We start from the raw sequence: 23,739 nt of genomic DNA on the forward strand, positions 1-23,739 counted from the left end.
GGGGAGGGCGGGGCTCAGATCCGAGTGAGGGAAGGGGCCGAAGGTAAACTCTACTAGGAGGGGCGGGGATGGGCGTGGCAAGGGTCCTCCTGGAAACAGAACGAGATTGGCAGGGGGGTTTTGGGGGAACGTCTTCCGAGGCTGGTAGTTTTCGGGGCGGGACCAGTACGGGGCGTGGCTCACATGGGCAGGACCAATCTGGACGGAGGGCGGGGCTAGGGTTGGGCGGGGCCAGGGTGGGACGGGACCTGTCAGGGACAGGGTAATCCTGGGCGGGGCCAGCGTCAGGGAGGCGTGGGCAGAGCCAGGCCACGGGCGGGGCCAGGCCGGGATCTCCTCTGTCCCGGATCCGGGAGTGCTGCGTCCTGGCGGGGCTCGCTCCCGCCTCCCTGGCCCCTCCTTGGCAGGACGGGCCCCAGAGTGGGCAGGACCGGACTCCCCAAGGTCGGAAGCTGCAGTCGGCATTGTGTTTTGAGGCAGGCGGCCGCCGAGGCCCCGGCGGACACAGCTCCGGGCTGCCCCGGGGTTATTACCCCGGAGACTCTGAGGGTAAGGGTGAGCCGGGCTGAGGGGGCCTGTGCGTGCCTGTGTGTGTGTGTGTGTGTGTGTGTGTGTGTGTGTATATGCATGTGCACATCAGTGTGTGTGCGAATACGTCTGTGCACAACAGAGAATTTGTGTGTGCTTGGAGTTGGGTACGTGCATGCCCCAGGGAGCTATGTGTGTGTACAAAGTCGCCTGTGTGTGCAAGGTCGGTCCCGCGTGGGAGGAGAGTCATGCATGGGTGTGCATGCGTGTGAGATAGCGCGCGTGTTCAATGTGGTGAAGACAGTGTGTGTATGTCAGGATGTCTTGGAGGAAAATGGCAGGGCGGGTGCGATGATACTTGGGGGGACCGGAGGGTCAGGACGCCTGTGGTGAGCTGTAGGGTGCATGGGTGGTGAAGTGTAGGAGTGTGAGAATTGCGAATGTGTGTTTCATGAAGTGGCAGTGGGCAGTGCTTTGAGGGCCTCAGTGTGAAGGGGTGGGGACCAAGGAAAGTTCGGGGGTGCTGATTGCTCTTGGAGGGGTGAGTGTGGTCTGGAGCAGTTGGTAATGAACAGGGCAGGTGTTTGGGGTCTGGCCTGGAGTCATTTGGGGATCAGACGAGTCCCATCACTTTGAGAGGTGGGGAGATGCATGGGTGGGGCCAAGAGGGGCTGGTCCTGCCCCTTGCATGGGGAGCAGCGGGCAGGGTTCTCGCTTCTGCCTCACCAGTCACCTGTCACCCAGGCTCTGTGCTCACTGTGCCTGAGTGGCTCCTGTGGGTGCTCCTGCAAGAACATGGTGCAGAAGTACCAGCCTCCTGTCCGCGTCTACAAGTACCCATTCGAGCTGGTCATGGCGGTGAGTGACCCCGGTTCCCTGGCCCCACGTGACGGTTAGAGGGAATCAGCTATGCCGCGAATGAGAGGGAGCCCCTCATTTCCCCAGATGAGAAGGGATTATTGAGCTGCTCCACTGACCCGCTAGGTCCAGTTTCTAGCCAGTGACCCCCTCTGCCCAGCCACCCCACCTCTCACAAATCCTGGCTCACCGACCAACACACAGGGTCTTTCTTTGTCCTGTTGAAGCTTCCTGTTCTCTTATCTCACGCTTCTCTGACAGAAAACAAGGATAACAGGGGCCAAGCCTCTGTTGTCATTTGGGGCAATGATAATAATAATAATAATGACGATATTTATTCTGACGATGCTGACAGGGACCATTCACTGCGGGTTTGCCGCCCTAAGTTGTTACATACGTTGTTTCACTTACTTCCCAGTAGTGCACATTATTCCCATTGTACCTCCACTACACTGAAGCTGCACCAGCAGAGGGGGTGGCCCCGAGGTCTGTGGCCAGGAAGCAGCAGAGCCCGGGCTCTCATCCACGCAGCGGGGACTCCAGAGCTGTGATTTTAAACCACAACACCCCAGGTCCTCCCGCTCGCACGCCCTCTTTCCCCTTTTAGGAGGTGGGCACCAGGAGGAGAGGGGCTCGGTGGACAGGAAGGGTCTGGGAGCAGTCGCTCTCAGGGTGGATTTGGCCTGCGTGTAGGACGTACTCAAGTCGGGCAGCCAAGCAGTGGGGTCCTAGAACTGGCTCCCAGCTTTCAGCCTCCCGGATGGGTGGTCTTTGCACAGTGGGGCAGGTGCTGGAGACAGGTGGACGTGCCTCTCCGTCGTGGTGACATCCCTCTGCCTCTTGGAGCTTCCCTTCCTTGGGAAAAACAGGGGCATTGCACGGGGTTGTGGTGGGGAGTGAATGAGATGGCTCCTGTGGGTGCTCCTGCAGGAACATGCTGCCTCTGGGTGAGGGGTCCGGGGTGGGGGCAAGGGGCGTAGGCTACTTCCTGCTGACGTGGTTATCTATGCTGTATGCCTGCGTTTTCTGTCGGGCTCCCAGGCATCTTGATCCTGCACCAATGGAAAAAGACCTCATCAGGGCAGCTGCTACCAGAGACTGCTTCTCTGTGTGCCCTAAGCTATGGAGGGCCAGGCCAGCAGAACACTGGGTGCTTCAACAGGACTTCCCAGGCTGAGTTCCTTGGGAGGCAGGAGGCCCGGGAAGGTATTTTTACCTGGCTTTCCTGTGGTTTGGGAAAAGTCCTGCCAGAAACGGCTCCTCTCTGAGCTCTGCTGCCTATCTGCAAACCTCGGCGGCGCATGACTGCCAGTGAGGTCACTTCTTTCTTGCACCCAGAGGGGAAGGGACCGCACCCTGTTAGGCAGGAAAATAGATATGAGTGGGATGGAAAGAGAATAAGGCAGGAAAAAGCCCACTAAAAAAGACCCAGAGTTAATCAGTTAAAGCTCAAAAAGCCATGAGCAACTTGGCCTGGAATGTTTCAATATTCCCCAGAGAAAGGAGGGCACCTCAGCAGAGCCCATGGCTTTACTGTGTTAATCAGACAGGCTCAGCTTATGTTTTTAACTTTACCTATATGCTGTTTTTTTTTCTCCTTTGGCCCTAAATCAAGTACTTTGCAATCTGCACAATTAATAATGGCAAGCAAGTCCAGCATAAACAACATAGTAACAGGCAGGAAGGATTCCATCTTAAAAATAAGATTGGGTCTTAATACCCAGGAAGTTAAGAAGATTCTTCACTTACTCTTTAGCAAACAGACAACTCAGCCCGCCTTTGGAGCCGGGCAGGCAGCCTTGATCTGCTCCCAGACCAAGAAACGCCGGGCTCCCAGGGAGAAATCAGAGCAGGAAGTTCCTTGTGTTAAGTTAGTTCTAAGTATTCAAAGACCACCTAACAGGCCTGCACCCCCAGCCCTTAGTCACATTCCTGAAGAATCCTTAAATAGGGGAACCCCAAAACTTTCAGGGTGCTCCTCTCTCTCTGAGGTCGCCTGCACTTTTTCTCTAAGTAACTTTAAATAAAACTTTTCCTCTGCTCACTACTGTGTGTCTGGCCTTCAATTCTTTGTCACGGCAGGGACAAGCATGGAGGGAATGCACAATGCCTCCTCCCCAACAGTGCCACTGCGGCAGATTCTAGGAAGGACAGGAAACGTGAATTCTGGTATCTGAAATGTGATGGTATTGGTGCTCTAGAAGCCTTGCTGTGCCAGGGATTCCGGAGTCAGCAAATATGACTCATCTCCACCACAGGTTCGTTAAGTATTCATTCCTCAACATCAAGGAAGGGCTCTTTATTTCTACCCTTCACAGATCATAAGGCAGACAGCAGGGGATAAACCTTGGCCTAGCAGGGGTTCCATGTGTGGACACTCAGGAAAACCCAATCCTCTGAACCCAAGCACGGCTCAGAGCAGCTAAGGAATGGGGCTGCAAGCCAACAGCCCTCTGACTCCCAAAACGAGGCTGCCTTCTCCAGCTTCAAGGGCGGCAGGCCCCTCCCTACAATCTGCGCCTGACGAGAGGGTTCTGAAGCCGCCAGGCCTGCACCAGCTCAGGTGTGCCAAGCCAGAGCAGGTTCAACCGTTTCAGTGACTGACTGGCATGCTGCGTTCACCTGAGCAGCGGCTGATGGCACTGTGTGCTCCCCAGAAAGCCCTCCCGCTCACCTGGGAAAGATGGTAGGCACAGGAAGTCTGCCAACTGCTCCAAGTGCCTCAGCAGCCCGTGAGTCGCTGCGGCTGGGAGGGAGGCTGCGGGAGCAGCAGTCTCAGCAGCAGGCACGGTGACACTCGGAGGAGAAGGTGGAGGGGCAGGTGGGTCCCCACTCTCCGAGTTCGAGGCAGTTTCTAAGGAAGAAAGAAAAAGGCTTGTCCTCCCTGGCAGGGGAATTCTTTCCGGGGGCCTCGCAGAGCACGGGGAGGCCCGGGGACTCGGGGGAACTCGTGCACAAATGCTTCCTCTCAGTCTCAGAGCTCACTGTGCTCGGAGCCCACTGAGAACCCAAGAGGTGGATTTCTCAGAGGGGAAAGACCAAAAGGAAACCAAAGGGAACCGTCTCTGGAGTGTGAAATTAACCCATATTCCTCACCAGCCTCATCCTGGAAAATCCTCTTCAGCCACTTCTCCAACCGAGCTTTCTCCTCCCGGTGATACTCTTCGCGTGTGATCGGGCCAGCGAGCACGGGAGCTGGAGGCTACCAGGAGAAGAAGGGGAGGCCGAGCCAGTCAGAAGGCAGTGAAAGAAACCTGTGCCGACCCTGCCGTTCCTGAGACGCAGGGGAGCCAGGCTGGGGTGGGCAGGGGCGGCTGGACAGGCCGTACCGAGATCAGCGGGATCCCTCGCCTGGAGGGCACCAGGGGAAACCTGCGTCTGCGCAGCCGGGAGCTGCTGGGCGTAGGTGGAGAATCCCAGTTCTGCTTCCCAGATGTGGTTGTACCTGCAAATAAAGGATCAGACTTCCTTCCTTCCTCCTCTCTTCCAGAAATGGAGAGGTTTGTCTATCCGGCCTAGTTTGTAATACTGAACTGTCACTAGGTGTCTCTGGGATTCTATTTTCCATGGTTTGGGCTCTTGGTTGGTGTTGGCAAGATTATTTCTGACAGTCAAGACGACATGAGGTGGTAATTGCTCCAAATGCGTGCACACGGTTGCTTACTGGACAGAAATTGCCTGGACTGCTCAGATTCCCCCACCTAGGCTTACCTTACCCCGAACCCCCCAGGTGGCCTGGGTTATGCTCTACGAGTCTGGGCCACCTTTCTCCCTTACCAGGCCAGGAAGTCCGAAGGACAGGAACGTCTCTCTCTAACTACCAGGCCCCACACAAATCAAGGCTCAGTACGTGTGTCCAGTGGGTCGTGGCCCATGCGCCCTCCATACACACTACCGCCAACACATGCCACGCGTTCATCAACTTGCCCTGTTCTCCCTGGGACTGCTTGTCTCCTACGGAGGGAGCTGAGGAGCCAGAATGAGGAGAAAGCTCCTCTCCTCTGTCGGAGGAAGACGCCCAAGTAAGTACTGGATAACTTCTCACACCCTCCTAACTACCGACTGGCCAAAGTCGAGAACAACCATGACTAAGATGCCAGTGGGTCAAGACAACAAATAAAATAAATCAAAGAAAATTCTAAAGAAATGAAGGGAGGCAGTTCAGAGAAGCCACAGAGACACCTTCGTCTTAAAACAAGTGCAAAACAATCTCCAGAACCTTACGTACAACCTGCCAAATTTCCAGTCACACCTCTATCTCTAAGAAAGCGGCATTCTAGTCGGGCACCTGGAGGGTCAGCTGGGGTCTAGAATGTGAAGCCTGCCACCCACTCCCATCAGTCACTCTGGTCACTCTGTCCCGTGTGGCCCTTCCCCTTACACCCCAGCCCCTCCACTGCAGCATGAGGGGGAGCAGAGGCCGGTGTGGTCACTGTGTGACGACTGCAAGAGATGAGAGCGATTCAGGGCGGCACCGTCGCTGCCCTTCAGATGTGACCCGCTTTGATTCTCCAAGTCGGAGTCTCAGATGGCCTAAGAGCCGAGTGAATTCCCCTCCTCTCCTGCCCTCTCATTAATCCATACAGCAAATCACCGGTTACCTCGTTTTCCTTGGCGGTCTCTCTGCTGTCTGCAGGCAGCACGAGGAGGGGCTGGAGGAGGGTAACGAGCTGGGACCTCTTCTCTTCCAGAGGTAAAACCCAAGCACAAGTGACGTGACTGACCCTATGTAATAACTTAGGGGCCGACCGTCAACATGATTCTGTGGCTCTAATCCATCACTGTATATAAAGTCTCCTTTCCACGTTACTCAAAAACATTTCTTTGTGAAGAGGGGCTTCTGGAAAGTGAGCCAGTTGCCAGTATCAACTATGGGGAATGAAGTCGGAAAAAGTAATGGAATGCCAATAAATGGCAGAGCAATGAGCGTCCTTTCTGCGTGTCCTGAAGAGTGGAGCGTCATACTCAGTGACGGCGGAGAGTGGGCTCTGACGCACACAAGGCCACTCTGTACTCGTCCACGGAAAGGATAAAGGGACACTCAGGGACTGTTCCCGTGAAGACAAGCCAGTAAGCTAGTTTAGTCTTGCTTCCATTGAATTTTCAGTTTTATTTTATTTAAATTTAAAAATATGCTATTGTGACGCTTGTGACTTTTGCAACATCTATGGCATTTACTGTCACATGATAATTATCCCTACAGCCATCCATCCGTGACCAGCCAGGGTTGAGGAGAATCCAGTTCAACAATTAGGGGAAAAGTGCTTTCTCTGTACCTCACAGACTGTGCATACACACACCACACAGACGTGATAAAAGATTTACATTTAGAAGTGTAACAGACAAAAGGACTATAACAAAACAGACAAGCTGTTAGATAAGGTTGGGTAGGGAGGGACTGTACGAGAACCTTTCTCTCTAAAAATATTGTCACGTGGGAAAGAGACTTTACTGTACACCCTTTGTGCCATTTGAGATTTCAACCATACTGATGTTTCCATAAACTATAAATAAAATAGGAAACCAAAACACCCCGAAACAAAAACAAAACCATAAGCAACATTAAAAGGCACATCTTTTCCATTAAACTGATGAATTCATATCCGTACCAAGTAAAAATGGAGTCTCGCAATTCCATGTGAATATCATGAACGTGTCCAGGGGAAAGCGGGCAAGGAACACGCAGCAAGGCAACTCCCAGAAGCAGCCTGTGTCTCTGGCAGGTAGCTCAGCACTGGAATCCCATTTTTATTTGCCTAGTTCCTACTTCATAAGGACGCTATACCTTCAGACTCCACAAAGAATCTCAAGATAAGTATGACGGTTCCATCGTCAAGAAATTTATAATCTGGAAAAGAGACAGGGCAGGACACAAAATGATGACAGCAATGAAAGATAAAGAAGGTCTGTGCCCAGGAGCCTAGGAAGAGACCATGCGGAGTTCAGTTAGAGGAATCGGGGGGTGAAGGGGGCACTTGAGATGGTCCTTCATGATTTGGCTTAAAAAAAAAACCACACTTGAAGAAAGGCAAACTTTATAGGCTTGCAGCGGGACGGGCACGTCATTCCAGACAGAGAGCAGAACAAGGAAAGGTAAGGAAGCAGGAAAGTATCAGTATTAGGTGCTCTTAGGAGGCATTTTGATTTGCCTTAATTATGGGGTGTATATAAAGGGATAAGAAGTTAGAAATGCAAGCTTGAGGTTTGGCAATTTAAGGCCATTGCAAATATTTCTGCTTTGGAAAACAGTAGGTCCTGTTAAGACAAATGGAGACACCAATGCCACACACGGAGAGGTCAGAGGACTGTTCACGTTCTCTGTTACATAAACAGTACCACTTTAATGCTGGTACTAATTTACATAATCAGTCCCAGTTTAATGTTGGTAATTATTTACGATGGCAGCGCTAGAACTTCTAATTTGCACAGCTAGGATTTGGTTATTTACTAGTGTTCCTCTGGAAAAATTAAATCAAGTCAAGTAGCTATGGAACCACTCGCTCCAAACATGAGGGCTGCCACCTGGGCTGATTGCACTGCATTCAGTATTCACCGCCCGTTCTTCCAACGACGCATCGGGGAAAGAAGGTTCACGTATAGTCTCTGCTTCCTGAGACCTGCTTCTGAGAACTTACATTTTCAAACATCACACACCTATAGGGGGCTGCCAGTGAGTGTACATCCTGCCTTAGGTCACAGGCTCCAACGGTAATGGGAACTTTACAACAAAATGTGGCAAAGGCCTAGTACAGTGTTCTAGACCCACCACCTGCTGAGGGCACGCAGCAAATGCTGAAGACGATGAGGAGCACATCTGTTTGGAGGCATGGCGGCACGGAAGAGCTCTAAAGCCGTGAGACGCGGTGGGGACAAGACAGAGAAGAGAAGCCCAGAGACGAGCCTGCCTTCAGGTCTGCATTCCCCCAGGTGACTGCCATTTCCACCAGGGAAAGCTGCAGTGGGGAGGCTGCGAGCAGCTGTCCCCAGCCTCACGGGGCTGAAGAGACAAAAACCAGAATCAGAGCTTTCCAAAGTGGAGGGGTCCTAACAAAACCTCTGGTTGGGATCGCACAGGGTACACGAGAAGATAGGAGGCAGTCAGAAATAAACCAGCCGCCCAAGAACGGGCAACTCAGAATCCATGTCAAGCCCAAGTAGGCAGAGGAATCTGCTCCCTCCCTGGCTGCCTGCCAGAGGCAAAAGGAAAACCTCTCTGGAGAAAGACACCACCATTCAGAGCTTCAAGTCAGTGCTACTTTGTTTTGCTTTTTTCACTGCCTGACAGAGAAACAAAACAACACATAAAATCAGGCATGTAAGATAATATTTGACCAATAACCAGGTGGACAGAGCACAGAAGATTCAAATATTGGAGTTGTCAAGACTTTAGAGGGACGGTTTATTGTGATTTAAATGACAGTATGGAGATTCTAGGCAGAAACGGTAGCTATAAAAATGACTAACTGAAGTTAAGAATGCAACGATGAGTTAAAACAGCTGATTCCACAGAGCTGAGGGAAATCGGTGAACTAGAAAACTGAAGAACTAAAGGTTGGGAGACAGAATAATGGGAAACACGCAGAGACACACATTGGACGCCGTGAAGAAGTCTAACATGTCCTAGAATAGTTACTAGACAGAGGTGAGAAAACAGGGCAGAACAGTATAAAAGGTAATGGCTGAGAGCTTCTCAAAACCATCAAAGTCATCAAGCCACACAGTAAATTCCAAGCAAGAGAAACCACAACGGAGCACTTCAGAATAAAATTTCTCTTCAAGTGAAGGTGGAATACTTACCAAAACTGCACATGTGCTGGCACATAAAGCAAATGCAGAACATTTCAAGGATTGATGAAGACACCATGTGACCCAGCAGAATTAAGCTAAAAGCCAGTAATTAAAAGATAACTAGAGAATCCCCAACCATTTAAAAATTAAGCAATGTACTTCTAAGTAACCCATGAGTCAAAGAAGAAATCACAGTGGCAATTAGAAAATAGTTTTAATTGCATGAAAATGAAAAATCCTTCTATTTCAAAACTAGTGAGATGAAGCTAAAGTTGAATTCACGTTAACCTTCAAAACATACATGAGAAAAGAGAACAGGCTGAAACCGAGTGATCTAAGAATCCATACTTATAGCCACAAAGGCATCCTAGCAATTCAAACATGAAGAAAGGGAGAAGGAAATAGTACCTATAAGAACAGAAACTAAAGAAACAGAAAAACATAAGAGAATGGCTCCTAAAATTGGTACTTTGACAATATGACTTTGGAAATGGAACTCCCTTAATCCAATAAAGGTATCTACAAAGAATGTCTATATTCAAATGTCACATGTAATACAAAACTGGAAAGTGCTCCCTCTGAGGTTAGGAAAAACAAGACAAAGATGTTTGCCATCACTTCTGTTCAACATTGTACTGGAGATCTTAGCCAAGTGCAATAAGGCATAAACAAACAATAAAAGGATTGGAAAGAAAGGAGAAAAAGTGTCATGATTGTAGACATGACATACATATAAAAATCCTGAAGAATGTACAGATAAATGTTCAGAGTTTAGCAAGTTTCCTGAATACAAAAATCAGTTGCATTTCTAATATCAGCAACAAATTTTCAATGTACTATTTATAACAGCATCAAAAACATACATCTATGAAAAAATTTAATAAAAGATACAAAAAAACACTACACAGAGAAGTTGATGATGTAAATAAGTGAAGAATGTACGATGTTCATGGATTTTCAGATTCAATACTGTACAAATATCAATTCTCCCCAAAATAACTGTTAGATTAAAGGCAATCCCAATCAACAGCTCAGCAAGTGGTTTTTGTTTTTGTTTTGGTTGAAACTGACACGTTGATTCTAAATTTATGTAGAAATGCACAGGGTCACGATGCAAGAGCATTCAGAAAAGGAATGAGAGGAATGATAGTGTTGGATGACTTATTCTACTAGATATCAAAACATAAAGACTGTACAGCATAGGGAAGAAAAAAAGATGGGCACAGGTAGAAAAACAGAGCAGCGGAACAGGACAGAATCTAGAAGCGGATCCACGTACACGTGGGCATGTAAATTGCAACTGTGGGATTACTATAGAAATCAAGCATAGAAATCAAACGTATAATCATATATGACTTGGTTATTTTTCCTGTAATTCCTGATAAGTGATCAAGAACAGAACAAACAAGACCAAGACAGTTTCTGTGCCCTAATCGCCTCTGCTATTGTTTCAAAACCACGTAAGACATCGCGCCCCAGGAGACCGGAGCCTGCTGAGGATGCAGTTTCCAGTTGATTGTCTAGTAAGTCCCCCCCACAGGATTCTACTGTTGTGAACACGTATGTGCTCAATACGAAGGGGGCCCTCTCAGCACCACTCTTGCGCTGTTAGGCCTCGAGTCCCCTGGCTGGTCCTTTCAGGTCTCCAGTAACTCATCGTGTCTCCCCCCTTATCTGCGGGTCGGAAGCAGGGAGGGACCGACATGCAACAAAGCCGATACTGTGAGCAATAGGGAAAGGGTGACCCATTCTTTCGGTGAATGTTACAGAATCAAACAGATATTACATGGAAAAATAGTAAGACTGATTTTGACCTCACACCATGTAAAAAAAAAATTTTCAGGTGAGGATCTAAATGTGAAAGGAAAAATAATAAAGTTCCTAGAAAGGAGTATTAGAGAGGATCGTCACAGCCCTCGGCAGGCACAGATTTCCTAAACAGCACACAAAAGACACTAACCGCAAGTGAAATGACTGAAAGAGAATGAAACGGGGGACACTTACTTATAGCAACATATATCATTCAGAAAGCTTGCATCTAGAACATATAAGGAACTTGTATACATCAGTAAGAAAAAGATAGAGAACCTAATAGAAAAGTCAAGAAACTTGCATAGGCACTTCATAGAAAAGGATGTACAAATGGCCAACGAACTCATACTTTTAACTCATTAGTAATGAGGAAGATGCAAATTAAAACTACAATGAAATACTACTTCACACCCACTGAAATGCGTCATTAAAGAGACTGGCAACAGCAGGTGTCAGTGAGGATGCGTAACCCAAGGAACAAAATCTCCCCTGCTTTGGTAGGAGTATTAACTGAAACATCACTTTCTACAATTGGTCAAATTACTAAGACCGAACATTCACGTACTTGATATATGTGCACCAAAAGACTAATACAAGAATGTCTATAGCAGCATTACGCATAGTGGCTCCAAACTGGAAACCCAAACGTCCGGTGGTAGAATGGTTAAGTTGTGATATACCCTACAGTTTAACAGAATACACAACAAAAATGAAAGACCCTCTGTTACCTGCAACAGCACGGATGAATCTCACAAGTAAAATGCTGAGTTAAGGAACCCACGCATAAAAGAAAGCATATTCTGTTCCCATTGACATCAGGTTCAGAAACATGGAAAACTATATGTGGTGCTAATAATCAGGAAAGAAGAGAGGGAAGGAGTAGTGACTGAGAGTGAGTATGAGAGGGGCTCGGGGACGTTGAAATTGATTAATTAATTTTGCCTGGGTGGAGGTTCCATGGAATGGTTGCGCTTAACACCTGTTTTCCTGCACATTCTCTAATTTTAAAAAGGCCATTAAAGAGAGTTTATATGACACAAAATGTATGCAATATATAATGACAAAAAGCACATATCTGATGATCCCACTTGCGTATAACAGCTCCGCAAGTCTGTATTATAATCAACGAATAAATGCAAAGAACCCACTTCTTCCACAGCACCAGGTGAATGTACCTGAGAGATGCCTCCAGTCGAGCTATCGGAATGCGTAATGGCATTGCGGCTGGACATACGGATGCCACATGTGCACGTGCCCTCCAAGAAGCTCACAGCATAGGTGGAGGGTCTCTTATCCAAGTGGCCATCTGAGCTCTGGGAATTGAGGCCACTCTTCGGAGGCCCAGGCCTAAAAGGGAAATAAAAGGGAAAAACACAGGTGTGCTACTGAAAGGCAGCAACATTGTTTTTAGGCTTCATCCCATGGTCACAAAATCGTTCTAATGTAATGAAAAAGGATAATGTTGTTAATCTTACTGTTAATTCAGCTACACGTGTCTCACAAAGTCAGAAAGGGAAAGCTCAGTATTTAAAAAATTAAACGTATGATCCTCCTTATGTATATTCTAGGAAACGCACACAAATCTACAGTGAAAGAATGGGGAACAACGGATGCCTGGCAGCAGGGGCAGGGCGAGAGGGAGGTTTTAAGGCTCCACCGAGGGGCACGGGGAAACTTCTGGCAGGAATGGTGATGTTCAGTATCTTGACTGTGGTGATGGTTTCATGGGTGTGATATTTTGACAACATAGTTATTGCAGCAAGTTCCTCAAAATGTTCCTCTCTGGAAATCTTCTGCATCCGTGGATGTTTTGTTGCCGTTGTCTAGCTTGGATTAATACTTAGTCTATAGGCACAGACCTGATCATCTACATTTGCCCTCTTACAGCACTAAATTATGTTTTCTACCTTTATCTTGCATCTACCTACCACTTGAGCATTTTATTAAAAAATAGTAATAATAAGGGAGAAATGTGGGATTCGCATTTAAATCAAGTATAAAAATCAAATGAATAATCATATCTGACTTGATTGTTTATAGTTCGTGATGCATGATCAAAACCAAAAGTTTCTGTGATATGACTGCCCTTGCACTGTTCACCATGTAAGAACTTATTCACGATGTAAGAACTTGTTCACCATGTAAGAACTTGTTCGTTGTGCTTCAGAAGATTGGAGACTGTTGAGAATTTGGCCTGGGGCTGATTAATGATTGTGCATTGAGTCCCCTATGCAGAATTTTATTGTTGTTAACAACCATTTGATCAATAAATATGAGAGATGCCCTCTCAAAAAAACAAAAAAGAATCACTATAATTTTTAACATTTAAAAACTCACATAAGTTTAATTGAAACTTTGATAGAGAAAATGAAAGGAATAAAATACACAGTTTTGCTATACTTGGGAATGAAGAAAAGAGAACCAAGAAATAGGTAATGAAATACAATTCACAATTACTTAATAAATATTGTCTTATGCAATGATGTCTCTGAGAGGTAATTATAGCTCCTTACAAAAAAACCTAAATGATAGAACAATGCATATCTTATATTGAAAAATTAAAATACGTATATAAGTTTAAAACATTTCTATCTATTTAGAGCCAGTAAATCACAGAGACGAAAAGGAAAAATATATAACTAAACAAAGCCCCAACAACTGTGGAACCAACTCAAGTAAAGAATAAGCTGTTTACTTTTAACCAGGAAAATATACATAGGAAAAAATAAAAGTTCATTCACTCTTTTAAAAAATACAGAAAACTCTAGTAATCATGACTGCATTTATAAATAGCTTGAATTCACACACCAAGCTTCAGTCTCAGCCCTAACCAAGGTACCAACCTCTTAAATGAGGCGATAATTCCTTCCTCTGTGGCTTCTTGTCAGAATTAACTGAGATGAGGCATGTAAAATGTGTATCTTAGTGACTGGCATGTAGTACAGGCTCAAAGATAAATGTTTACTGTCAACCTTTACATCATTCATATTCAGTTTTCTGCTTTAGGGAGGAAAAGCAAACACCTGAGCAGCCAAGATAAAAGAGGATGGGAATATCCAAAGCCTAGAGGTGGGGCATCAAAGGTCTCACTGCTGTTCGGTGGGCTACGTGCCCACGTTCTGGACCTGCTAACAGGCTCCTGTTTCTTCAACACTGTTCTTTGGAACAGCAGCTAACTCTCTGGCAACGCTCTTTGGATCTGTGTTAATAGCTTTTCTGATCTCACTTTCAAAAGCAAAAGTTAATTTTTAAAATGAGTATTTGCTTTTCTGTGGACTTCTTTAGAGTAGTTACCTGAGAAATAGAAGATTTAGCAAGTTTTAGGTAGAGTGATGACTAAACACTGCTTTGTCAAAATAATACATCCATTTCCTTTTTTGTTGTAGGGTGAATAAATAAAGCTCCTTAAAAGAAAAATTGAAACAAGGGTTTACTACTTAATTTTTTCAAAGAGTTTTTCTTAGGTCCTATGAAATATTGTTTAGTCAGTAACAGAAAAAGAATCACCCTCACTGATTAAAATAAAGGCTATCATTTATTTTTAAAAAATTGTTCCTCTCTGATTTCAGAGAGAAAGATGTTCCTACACTGATGGGCAGTGACTGCAATGGGGTCTGTGGGGGACACGATAACAGGGGGAATGTTGTAACCACATTGTTTTTTCATGTGAAACCTTCATAAGAGTATATATATATCAATAATACCTTAATAAAATAAATAAATAAAAAACAAAAAACGAAAAAACAAAGTCGAGTCCTCGGTTTGGGGACGGTCAGCGTGTCTTACCTGCAGGAAGGCTTCCAAGGGGACCGGAGGGAAGGAGGGCGACCGGAGGGGTGAATGGGATCGCGGCGGGCCGAGGGGGCCGGCGGGGCGGGCGGGTGGGCGGAGCTTCCGAGGAGGGCCGGGCGGTCCGGTGGGCGGAGATTGGTGAGAAGTCTTCCCACCAGCTCCGTGAGAAGAAATCCCACTAGCTTGACGAGAAGAACCCCCACCAGCTGCGGGAGAAGCCCTCCCACGACACGGCTCAGAAAACCTCCCATGGCGGGCGATCCGCGAGGTCTGTCCGGTGAGCGAGCGAGCGAGCGACCGGAGTCCGCGGCTTCCCCACCGGACTGACTCCCTCTGCCAGCGCGCCTGGGCCTGGGGCGAGGCGGGCGTTGTGCGCTGGCGGCGCGCGCTCCGGGTTCGCCGGGACACGGCGCGCGAAAGGGGTCTCGGGGCTCGCGGCCCGGTGCCCACCCCCCCCGCGGGGGTCAGCGCCTGGGACAAAAATCACACCCGCCCTTAGGCTGCCTTGAGCGCCTTGACCATGTCTTTTTTTTTTAAGTTTTCCAATATATTTATTGTAGAAACTTCACATATAAGTGGACCCATACAGTTCAAACGCATGTTGTTCAAGGGCCAACTGTTTGAATATTTTTTAGTATTTTAATGTATTTATTGACTTTTGGTGTACCTCCTTGATTTTTCTAAGAGGTTGTTCTGAGGATTACCGTATACATGCCTAATTGTGTACCACCTGCTTGTGACCAGTATTTTATCACTTCAAGTAAATGCAGAAGCCTTACCGCCATTCAGATCCTTTCAGCCTCCCCCTCTTATGTCACGGCCGTTATGTGAATTACACCGACGGACACTGACAGCCTCACCCGATACTGTTGCCATTTCTGAAGACCAGCATTTGACTCAGGAGACCTGGGATCCGCCCTGAGAACGTGGGCGGCATCAGCCAATCAGCCAGCCCAGCCCTCAGAGAGCAGGCGGGGGTGGGGGGTGGGGGGCAGACCACCTGCTGAGAGGACCATCTTCTGCCCTGGGCTCTCCACAGTCACAGGCCAGTCCCGACCTGAACTTCCTCGTACACGGTCCCCACAGGTCTATGGGTTGTTCCCCTGGAGCACCCCGACTCACCCAGTAACAAAGGGTTACTCCTGCCTCCTGTTTCCGGACTCCCGCCCCCTGGGGCCAGGCCACCTTGCCTCCCAACGGGTGGTGCTCCCTGTAACAAGAGCCCCTGCTGGATGATGGGCTCCCGATCGCCTCTGCTTCCTGCCGCTGCGCCGCCCACCCTAAGCTGCTGCGCTATTCTGTTTTCGCAGCAGCCTCACAAGGACCCGCTCGCTGCCTTGCTGGTGGAATTGACACCAACACATTCCGCTCTCTGGGAACAAGGGGCACCTTTAAATAGCAAGGGAACTCCCTCTGCCGAGTGGCCTCCCGGCGGGGATGGTGCTGGGGCCGCCCGCCGCTGCCCTGCCCCTGCGGAGGCGCAGACTCTCTTCATAGGATGAAGGGACTTGGCCTGGGACAGGCGAGCATGGGTATGGGGGGCAGAGGGCTCAAGCTGGCACTGTAATGGCAGTGGGCACTGACCGAGGGCGAACAGACCTTGCAGAGGGAGGCAGCTCCCTGGGGACCCGGCCATGCCAGCGCCCTCCCACTGAGGCCGGGGTTCTCGTTTGCGGAGTCAAGAATGAGCTTAGCAGTCCAGGTAGGAGAGCCAGGAAGACTTACTGAGAGAGACGGTGAGAGGACAGACAGACCTCCTGGCTCGGGAGAGCCCGGGGGTGGCGGGACAGGAGAGCCGGGGTGGTGCGTTGTCTAGGGGGTTTATAGGCGGTTGAGAGACAAAGAGCTGGGGATGCAGACCCACCAAATGGTCTCTAAATGTTTATTTTTAAGGAGACACTAGGTTTCTTATCAGGTTTCCAGACTATTTTGCAATTAGCATAAGAAATTTACTGCTTTGATTCTTTCTCAGAACAGCAGTTTCTTGGTTTGGGAGCATATCAATCAAGCCTGCTTGTCTTGATTTCAGGATGAGCTGAGTTATTGTCTGTTTGTTAACTAGTAAATTAAGACTCTTACTTCTTAACTCCTTATGTTTAAGCTGGAATCCTTCCTGCCCTTCACTATGTTGTTTACGGCTGGGCCTGCCTGTTATATTAATTGCCCAGGTTATTTTTTCCTTGATTAGGGGCTGGAGGAGGAAAAGCAGCATCTGGGTAAAGTTAAAGATAAACTGGGCCTTTTAGCCGCTAAAGTAAATTTTACAACAGCCTCATTTAATTGATACAAACAAGACATGGGCTATGCTGAGGTATTTTCCTATCTGGGAGATGTTCAATCATTCTAGGCTAAATTACTCCTGGCTTTTTAGTTTTAACTAACCTTCACTGAAGAATGGTTATATTCCTAGTTTGATATTTTACTTTAGAGAATTAATGTGACTCTGTCTTTGCTTAATTGTTTAATACGGAGTTTTGGTAGGGGCCTTCTTCCAGAGGCCCTCACCCTGCTCTGACTACAACCACGGTCCCCGTCTCACCACCAAGGGAGCAGACGGCCTCTTCTTACCTTGGGTGGGCTCCACCTGCCTGAAGATGGGGCTTCGAGCATTAGGTGGGAAGCATTTTCTAAGTTCTTCACAGAAAAAGGGTAGGAAGGAAATGCACCCCGACCTCTAATGACTGGATCACTGGGGAGTCTTTCCAAGTGTCTCACCTTCCCTTCCAAAAACTTAAGTGAAACCTAATCAATAGACGTTTTTATAGTAAAAAGAATATTCTTTAGGGAAATGCATTTTCTGGCAAAACTGTGGGGCCTATTTTCATGCAAACGGCTGGTACAGACAGGGAGGGCGCCTTGCACAGGAACACAGAAACAAGCCCCAGGGTCCAGTGGCTCCCTTAGATCCTGGCCTGGAGGTCAAAGACTGATCATAGAAGGAATAAATGAGGGATCATAACTTCCCAACCCTCCGGGGCTTCTCTTTGCTGAGCAAAGGTCCCAAAGTGGAAGAGCAAAGAAGGAAGGTGGGAGCCTGAAATGCCCTTCTCTGCACCCAGGGGGCAGGAGCCTCTGGGGGTGCCTCCTAGACACAGGCAGGAGAAAGGAGACCAGCCCAGAGGCCACAGGGCAGGTGGTAGTACAGGCCCTGCCCCAGGTCAGGGGACACCCCAGCAGCGTGGCTACATCTCCACTCTTAAGGGAGTTCCGGAATGCTGACCACCCCAGACACCCTGGTGCAGGCGGTCAGCAGGCCGGCCTCACTGCCTGGCTACTCCTGCCTGAGCACAGGAGAGAGGGCCCCAGAGAGGGATCGTGGACACAGCAGGGGCCCTGAAGAAGGGCCAGTCTCTGCTTCAGGAATTCTGCAGGGATCATCAGGTCCGGTGCTCTTGGCTGGAGGGGAGGCGGGTCCCACAGGAACCCTGAAGAAGCATTCCACAAATCCAAGACAGGCTGTGGACCAGCCTCCCCTTCAGAATGCCTCCTTTGCTTCAGCCGTCCAGCACCTGTCAGAACGGCCAGCAGAAACCTGGGTTACAGGGGAGGACCGAGGGGCCCCGGTGCCGGCCCCCTGCACGGTCCACCGGGCTATGTCAGAGCCCACAGTGGCCAGGCTGGGGCCGGCAGGATGTGCTGTTCCTCAACAGCGCCCAGCGAGGACAGCAGGCAGCCCAGCCTGTGCGCCTCCTGGGGCGCAGACTCCCGCATCCCCTCCACCACCCCCAGAGCTTTCCAAGAGTGGTCCTCAGCCCAGTGATGGAGGTGCCCGCCCAGGGCCCACACCTTCCAGCCAACTGGCTGCCCGCATCTCACAGGCACTAAGCATATGTCTGCGAGCAACCAAACACAGAGGGCCTCAGAAAGGTCCCTTCTTGCCTGACCTGTGCCCACCAACAATCCCACCTCCAGGGAGGACTGGGTCATTGTGGAGCCTGCCCCAACCATGGCTTCAGGGTGTGAGCTCTGGGTGGGGCAGGGGCACGCCACCACATCTACCCCCTGGATGGGGCAGTAGCCCACCGAAGTCCTAGAACATTCCTGCCACAGCCCTGCGATGGGGACCCTGGAAGCACAAGCACCCCTCAGCCCTCCCAGGGCAAGCTGCTGCTCAGAGAGCCCGATGAGCAGCCTCAGGGGCCGGCCACATGGGCCAGTGGGGAGGACGGGGGGCAAGGGGCAATGGCACCCTCCCTCCACCCCCACGGGCCCAGCACACCTTGCCTCCAGAGAGGGCCCAGGAAAGCCCCATAGAGGAGGGGGCTCCAGCACCGGTCGTGTGTGCAAGGAGGCCCTGGTCTGGGATGCAGCTCCATCAAGCTGGCCCCCTCCCAGCACCACCCTCCCCAGCCTTGCCCTACATATGGCCTGGGCCACGGGGAGGTGGAAACACAAAAGTGCCTGAGAACACATCTAAAATGCACCCAAAGGACAAAGGGGAACCACATCAGAGCCTAGCACAGTCACCCTCGCCCAGCGGGTGCACTTTCGGGAAGGGGGCCAAGGACACAGGTGACCCCGGAAGGCGGGAGTGGCGCATCACCTAGAGCTTAGCAGAGGGTGCAAAACCCTCCAGCAACTTGACGTCATTGGGGAACGTCAGCCCAGCCCCGCCGGCAACCACCAGCATGGCGCCCCTCTGGTCGGATGCCAAAGGGCTGCCCGGGTAGGGGGCGCTGTGGGCGACCTCCGTCTTGTCCCCTAGCCTCCGCAGGTCGCTGCCCAGGACCTCCACGCTCATGCTGGCCCGGGAGCCGCCCGGGAGGGCAGCAGGACGCTCAGCCCCCGTGAACCCCATGGCCCCCACCCTCCCCTGCCCAGCTCCCTCCCAGCTACATCCGGGAATGTTGGGGGCGTGAGCAGCATCCTGGGGGAGCAGGTGCGGGCCAGCTACAGGGCAGCACCACCACAGAGGCAGCACAGGACTTTCTGACGTACGGCCTGCCAAGGTTCTAGAAGCTTCAGTGGGTGCCTCATCATGTGCCTGGCTCACATCAAGGGCCGTGGCCCTGTGGCCTCTACCTCCAGGGAGCAGCTGCATAAGTCCAGCTGCCCATAGTCCCTCACGGATGTGCACTGACCAGGATTGGCCCTGACTTGGCTTGGGGACACTCTGCCAGCCCCAGGGAGCCATGACGACTCGGCACTTATCCCAGGCTTGGGCCCCGGGGAGCACCTGTGGGGGGCCTGGGCTCCCCGAAAGCCTTACCTAGCCGCCGGAACCCCTCTGTGCCACTGATGGGGCCTGGAGCAAGGCTGTTGACACGGATGTTCTGGGGACCCCACTTCACAGCCAAGTGCCTCGTCATCGCATCTGCACGGAAGGAAGGGAGGCATGAGGAAGAAGCAGGGCTGCTCTGCCTCCTGGGGGTGCCTGGGTGAAAGTGGGGGCTCAGGGCTGGGGCCGGGCCTCTCCACTGCCCATCGCTGGACTGAGCGTCACACGGGCACTGCAGGCCTCCTGGGACAGACAGGAGGGGACTTGACAGGAACCCAGGCAGCAGACCAGGGGGGTGCCCGTACCCACAGCCGCCTTGGCAGAGCCTGCGTGCGCTTGGAGCACCTGCCCCCGGGTACCCAGGGTCGCGGTGATGCTCACGATCACCCGTCCGTGGTCCGCCCGGCCCAGAGGACACGCACCCGGAAGAACCTCTCGTAAAGCACCCGAGTCCCAAGGCGTCGATGTCCATCACAGTCTTGAAGGCATTGAAGGACAACACGCTAGTGGGGCACAGGAAGTTTCCAGCCACACCTGTAGGTGGAAGGAGACAGCAGATGGTGCCGGAGGCCTAGGTAGTTAGAGTCCAGGCTGGACAGGGAGAGAGACCTGGACATTCGGACAAAATCTTGAATGACAGGGGCAGGGAGGATGTATTGGGTTGTGTCCCTCAAAAAGCTACATTGAAGTCTTTACCCCTGGGACCTGCACATTTGACCTTAGTGGGAAATGCAATCTTTGCAGATGTAATCAAGTTAAGATGAGAGCATACTCTATTCAGGTGGGCCTAACGCCAAGGACAGGTGTCCTCAAACAAGAAGAGAGGATACAGACACACAGGGAGATGGCTGCGTGGAGGAGGAGGCAGAGGCTGGAGCGAGGCGACGCCAAGTCCAGGGGCGCCCAGGACGCCAGCGGCACCAGAGGCTGAGAGGGGCCAGGACAGAATCCCCACTGGGTGCTTCACAGGACTGCAGCCCTGCCAGCACTTGGTTTCAGGCTTCTGGCCTCCAGAACTGGGGAAACAACTTCTTGTTTTAAGCCCCACAGCTTGCAGTCCTTTGGCAGCCACAGGAAACGAATATACTGGACGTTTTAAGAAGGAATCTCAGCAAAACGTGAACCTTAAATTAAGGACTGTGGTTAACAATATGTGTCAATATCGGTTCATCAATATAAAAACCACAAGATGTTAACAATAAGGAACCCTGGGAGGGGCGATTTGCAGAATTCTGTGTACTATCTGCTTGATTACTCCGTAAATCTAAAACTGTACTAAACTCATACAGTCTATTTCTTTTCTTTTAAAGGGGGAATTTCAAGACACTCTTCACTGTGGGTCACGGAGGACAGGCTGGACAGGAGGGAGCGCCAGGGTGTCTGGGGCCTCCGTCGCCCCTGCAGTACGTGCAGGGCTGAGCGCAGCCATTAGCTGGAAGGTAAGCGGTGGAGCCATTTGCCAGCTGTCCCTAGGGTGGTGGAGCCATTGCCCTGCGGTGACCAGGGAGGGAGTAAGGAAGACAGGACGCTGAGCGAGCCCAGGGGCAGCGGGAGGGCAGGGGCTGTTGGGGGAGAGGGAGCTGCCCAGGCCTTTCTTCTTTCTCCCCTGCTGGGTCCTGAGGCTTTGAAGGTGCCTCTAAAATCCAAGTGCTGCAGTTCAACCTCTGGTGACTTGGATGAAATTCCATTACAGTGGGTTTTGTTTGTTTTTGCTCACCTTTCAAATTTTTGTCCAAAGCAATGATGCTCCCTGTGGCCAGACGCAGACAATCTGGGAGAAATGTTTCTCCCCATCTGTTGGTCCCTCTTCTCTGGGTGGGGGGCAGCAGTCCACTGGGCCCCACACGCACAGCAAGTGACAGGACCTGAAGGTGTTCTGGGTTGGAGTGGAATGTATTCATGTTATAAAACAACTGGACTTCCCCCTTTATCGATGTTCTTCCAGAAGACCCACACACCTGTCTAAAAGTCCTATAAACTTCATAGTGTATCTGCATAATAATGTACCCACCCAGCCCCCCACAGAGCTCCCAGGCATCTGCGACTACAAACATTTCTACAACCTTGTGTATCTGAGCTTTTGTCTTTGTTTTCTATTGCACTTTAATGTTGCCACAGAAACCTCAAAAGGCCGAGGCAGTCCGCGTCCCCACAGGAAGGACAAGGGCCCGCTGCCCACGTCCTGAGAGCTGCATCACACCGCATCTCTTCTCATCTCTCCTGCAAAGGGCCTGTGTGTAGCCTGTGTCTGTTTTCCTTTGGGTTGTCTTGTTTTGAGTGTGTACATTTCCTTTCTCTCTTAGATATATTAGTCCTTTAACTTATGCACAGCACATGTTTTCTCCCATTTATCTTTTGACTTATAACTTCCAACCTGCCTCTTAAACTTACATAACAGTGTTTTTTAAATGTGCTCAAAATTCTCCCTCAAGGTTCCCCAATTTCCTGCCCATCTTGCTAAGAAATTCTTTCCCATCCTTTTCCTAAGGAACATGTTCTAAGTTTCCTTTTATTATCTTTACCATTTTATTCTTGACAGTTGAGCATCTGATTTGGTTGGACGTTGTTTTTCTGTATGGTGGGGGGGAATAAGGGGAATACACAATGGTGCATATGCAGGCGCCTCTACACAAGGCTCTCCTGTTGCTGGGCCTCAGGTTTCCACCTTCAAAGTGAGAATGCCAAGGTAGGTCCTGGGTTTCTTTGCATTGCTACTGCTCTGTTATTTAGCAGAGGTTCCCAGACTCCAGTCGAGGGCTCTCTGTCCATCTATGAAGTTCACTAACCCACAGACAAGCAAGGTGGATCCGTGGGAGGGCAGAGCCGGGACAGGACCCACGGCCCCCTCCTACCTAGTGGTCAGCTTGGGGCACAGGAACCTCACACTGGGGCAGGAGGTGGGTGTTGGATGGTACAGTCCTCAGCATGGCTCTAAGTCAGCACAGGGCACTCAAGTACAGAACTGACCTCGGTCCCTAGAACCACGGCCCAGCCCTGCTGCCAGGGTGAGGGCCCAGCCTAGAGTCCAAAGGCGCAGAGGGTGTCCCTCAGGGTTTCACACCTTGGGCTTCCTTTCTCTGTAGGCCTCCACCTTCCACCTTCAGTGGCCTTGCACACACTGGGTCAGCTTCTCCTCCCAGCCGAACCCTAAACCCTCACCCCCTTGCCCCAGGAGCACAAAGCTCTGAAGGTGCTAACAGGTAGAGACCCCTCCGTGCCACCCTCAGCCAGTTGGTTCCCACCCCCAGGGCCCGTCAGCATAGCCTAATGCTGGATAGGCATTAGATGGGTGCAAATCAATCTGCCTTTGATTCTCTACAAAAGTGGTAGCTTTTTGAACACAACTGTCCTGCCCTCTCCTTTCCTCAGTCAAAGCTACACCTGGCAGATCATTCGCAAGCACTACACTGAGCTTCCTGTTACAGCTGCACTGCATCAGAGTTCGAATCTCAGTGTGGGTGTCCGTGGTTAGAGGGCCCCATGACCAGTACATGGGTGTGTGCTGTACTCGGTACGACTGTACACTTAGGCGGGCATCTCTGCAGGGAGAATGCACAGCTATGTGCTCTTGCCATTTCTGTACCTGAGTCCAGAGGTTTGTGGGAGGCTACGTTCATCCACTGCCCACTAAACATAGGAATGTCTGTTGGCCCACAGTCTCACCTGTGTGATCAAACTTGATTTTTGCAGCATCTGTCAGGTGAAAACCAAAAAGGCCCCTGGGTGCTTTTCAATCTGCCTTT

General features: G+C 50.3%; 2 protein-coding genes and 1 long non-coding RNA gene across 3 annotated transcripts; all 3 read right to left on the bottom strand.

The window, feature by feature from the left end:
• Positions 1-1,802: 1,802 nt before the first annotated feature.
• Positions 1,803-5,472, bottom strand: LOC130679405 (putative nuclear envelope pore membrane protein POM 121B). The gene is made up of 6 exons (XM_057488028.1): positions 5,446-5,472; positions 4,716-4,892; positions 4,483-4,588; positions 4,061-4,240; positions 2,603-2,742; positions 1,803-2,438 (listed from the first exon to the last, which is right to left on the bottom strand). The coding sequence occupies exons 1-6, from the start codon at positions 5,470-5,472 to the stop codon at positions 2,391-2,393; spliced, it is 678 nt and encodes a 225-aa protein (XP_057344011.1). The 3' UTR covers positions 1,803-2,390.
• A 1,331-nt stretch (positions 5,473-6,803) lies between these two features.
• On the bottom strand, positions 6,804-14,861 carry LOC130679221 (uncharacterized). Its single transcript, XR_008992337.1, has 3 exons — positions 14,773-14,861; positions 12,135-12,333; positions 6,804-7,234 (listed from the first exon to the last, which is right to left on the bottom strand). It is a non-coding gene; the product is annotated as an uncharacterized LOC130679221 (long non-coding RNA).
• A 4,460-nt stretch (positions 14,862-19,321) lies between these two features.
• On the bottom strand, positions 19,322-20,613 carry DECR2 (2,4-dienoyl-CoA reductase 2). Its single transcript, XM_057488029.1, is given in 6 exon segments — positions 19,322-19,538; positions 19,990-20,092; positions 20,302-20,395; positions 20,398-20,447; positions 20,450-20,530; positions 20,568-20,613. Coding segments are annotated over 6 exon segments (591 nt in total).
• Positions 20,614-23,739: the final 3,126 nt, after the last annotated feature.

Source organism: Manis pentadactyla, chromosome 10, assembly GCF_030020395.1.
Source record: "Manis pentadactyla isolate mManPen7 chromosome 10, mManPen7.hap1, whole genome shotgun sequence".
NCBI classification, from domain to species: domain Eukaryota; kingdom Metazoa; phylum Chordata; class Mammalia; order Pholidota; family Manidae; genus Manis; species Manis pentadactyla.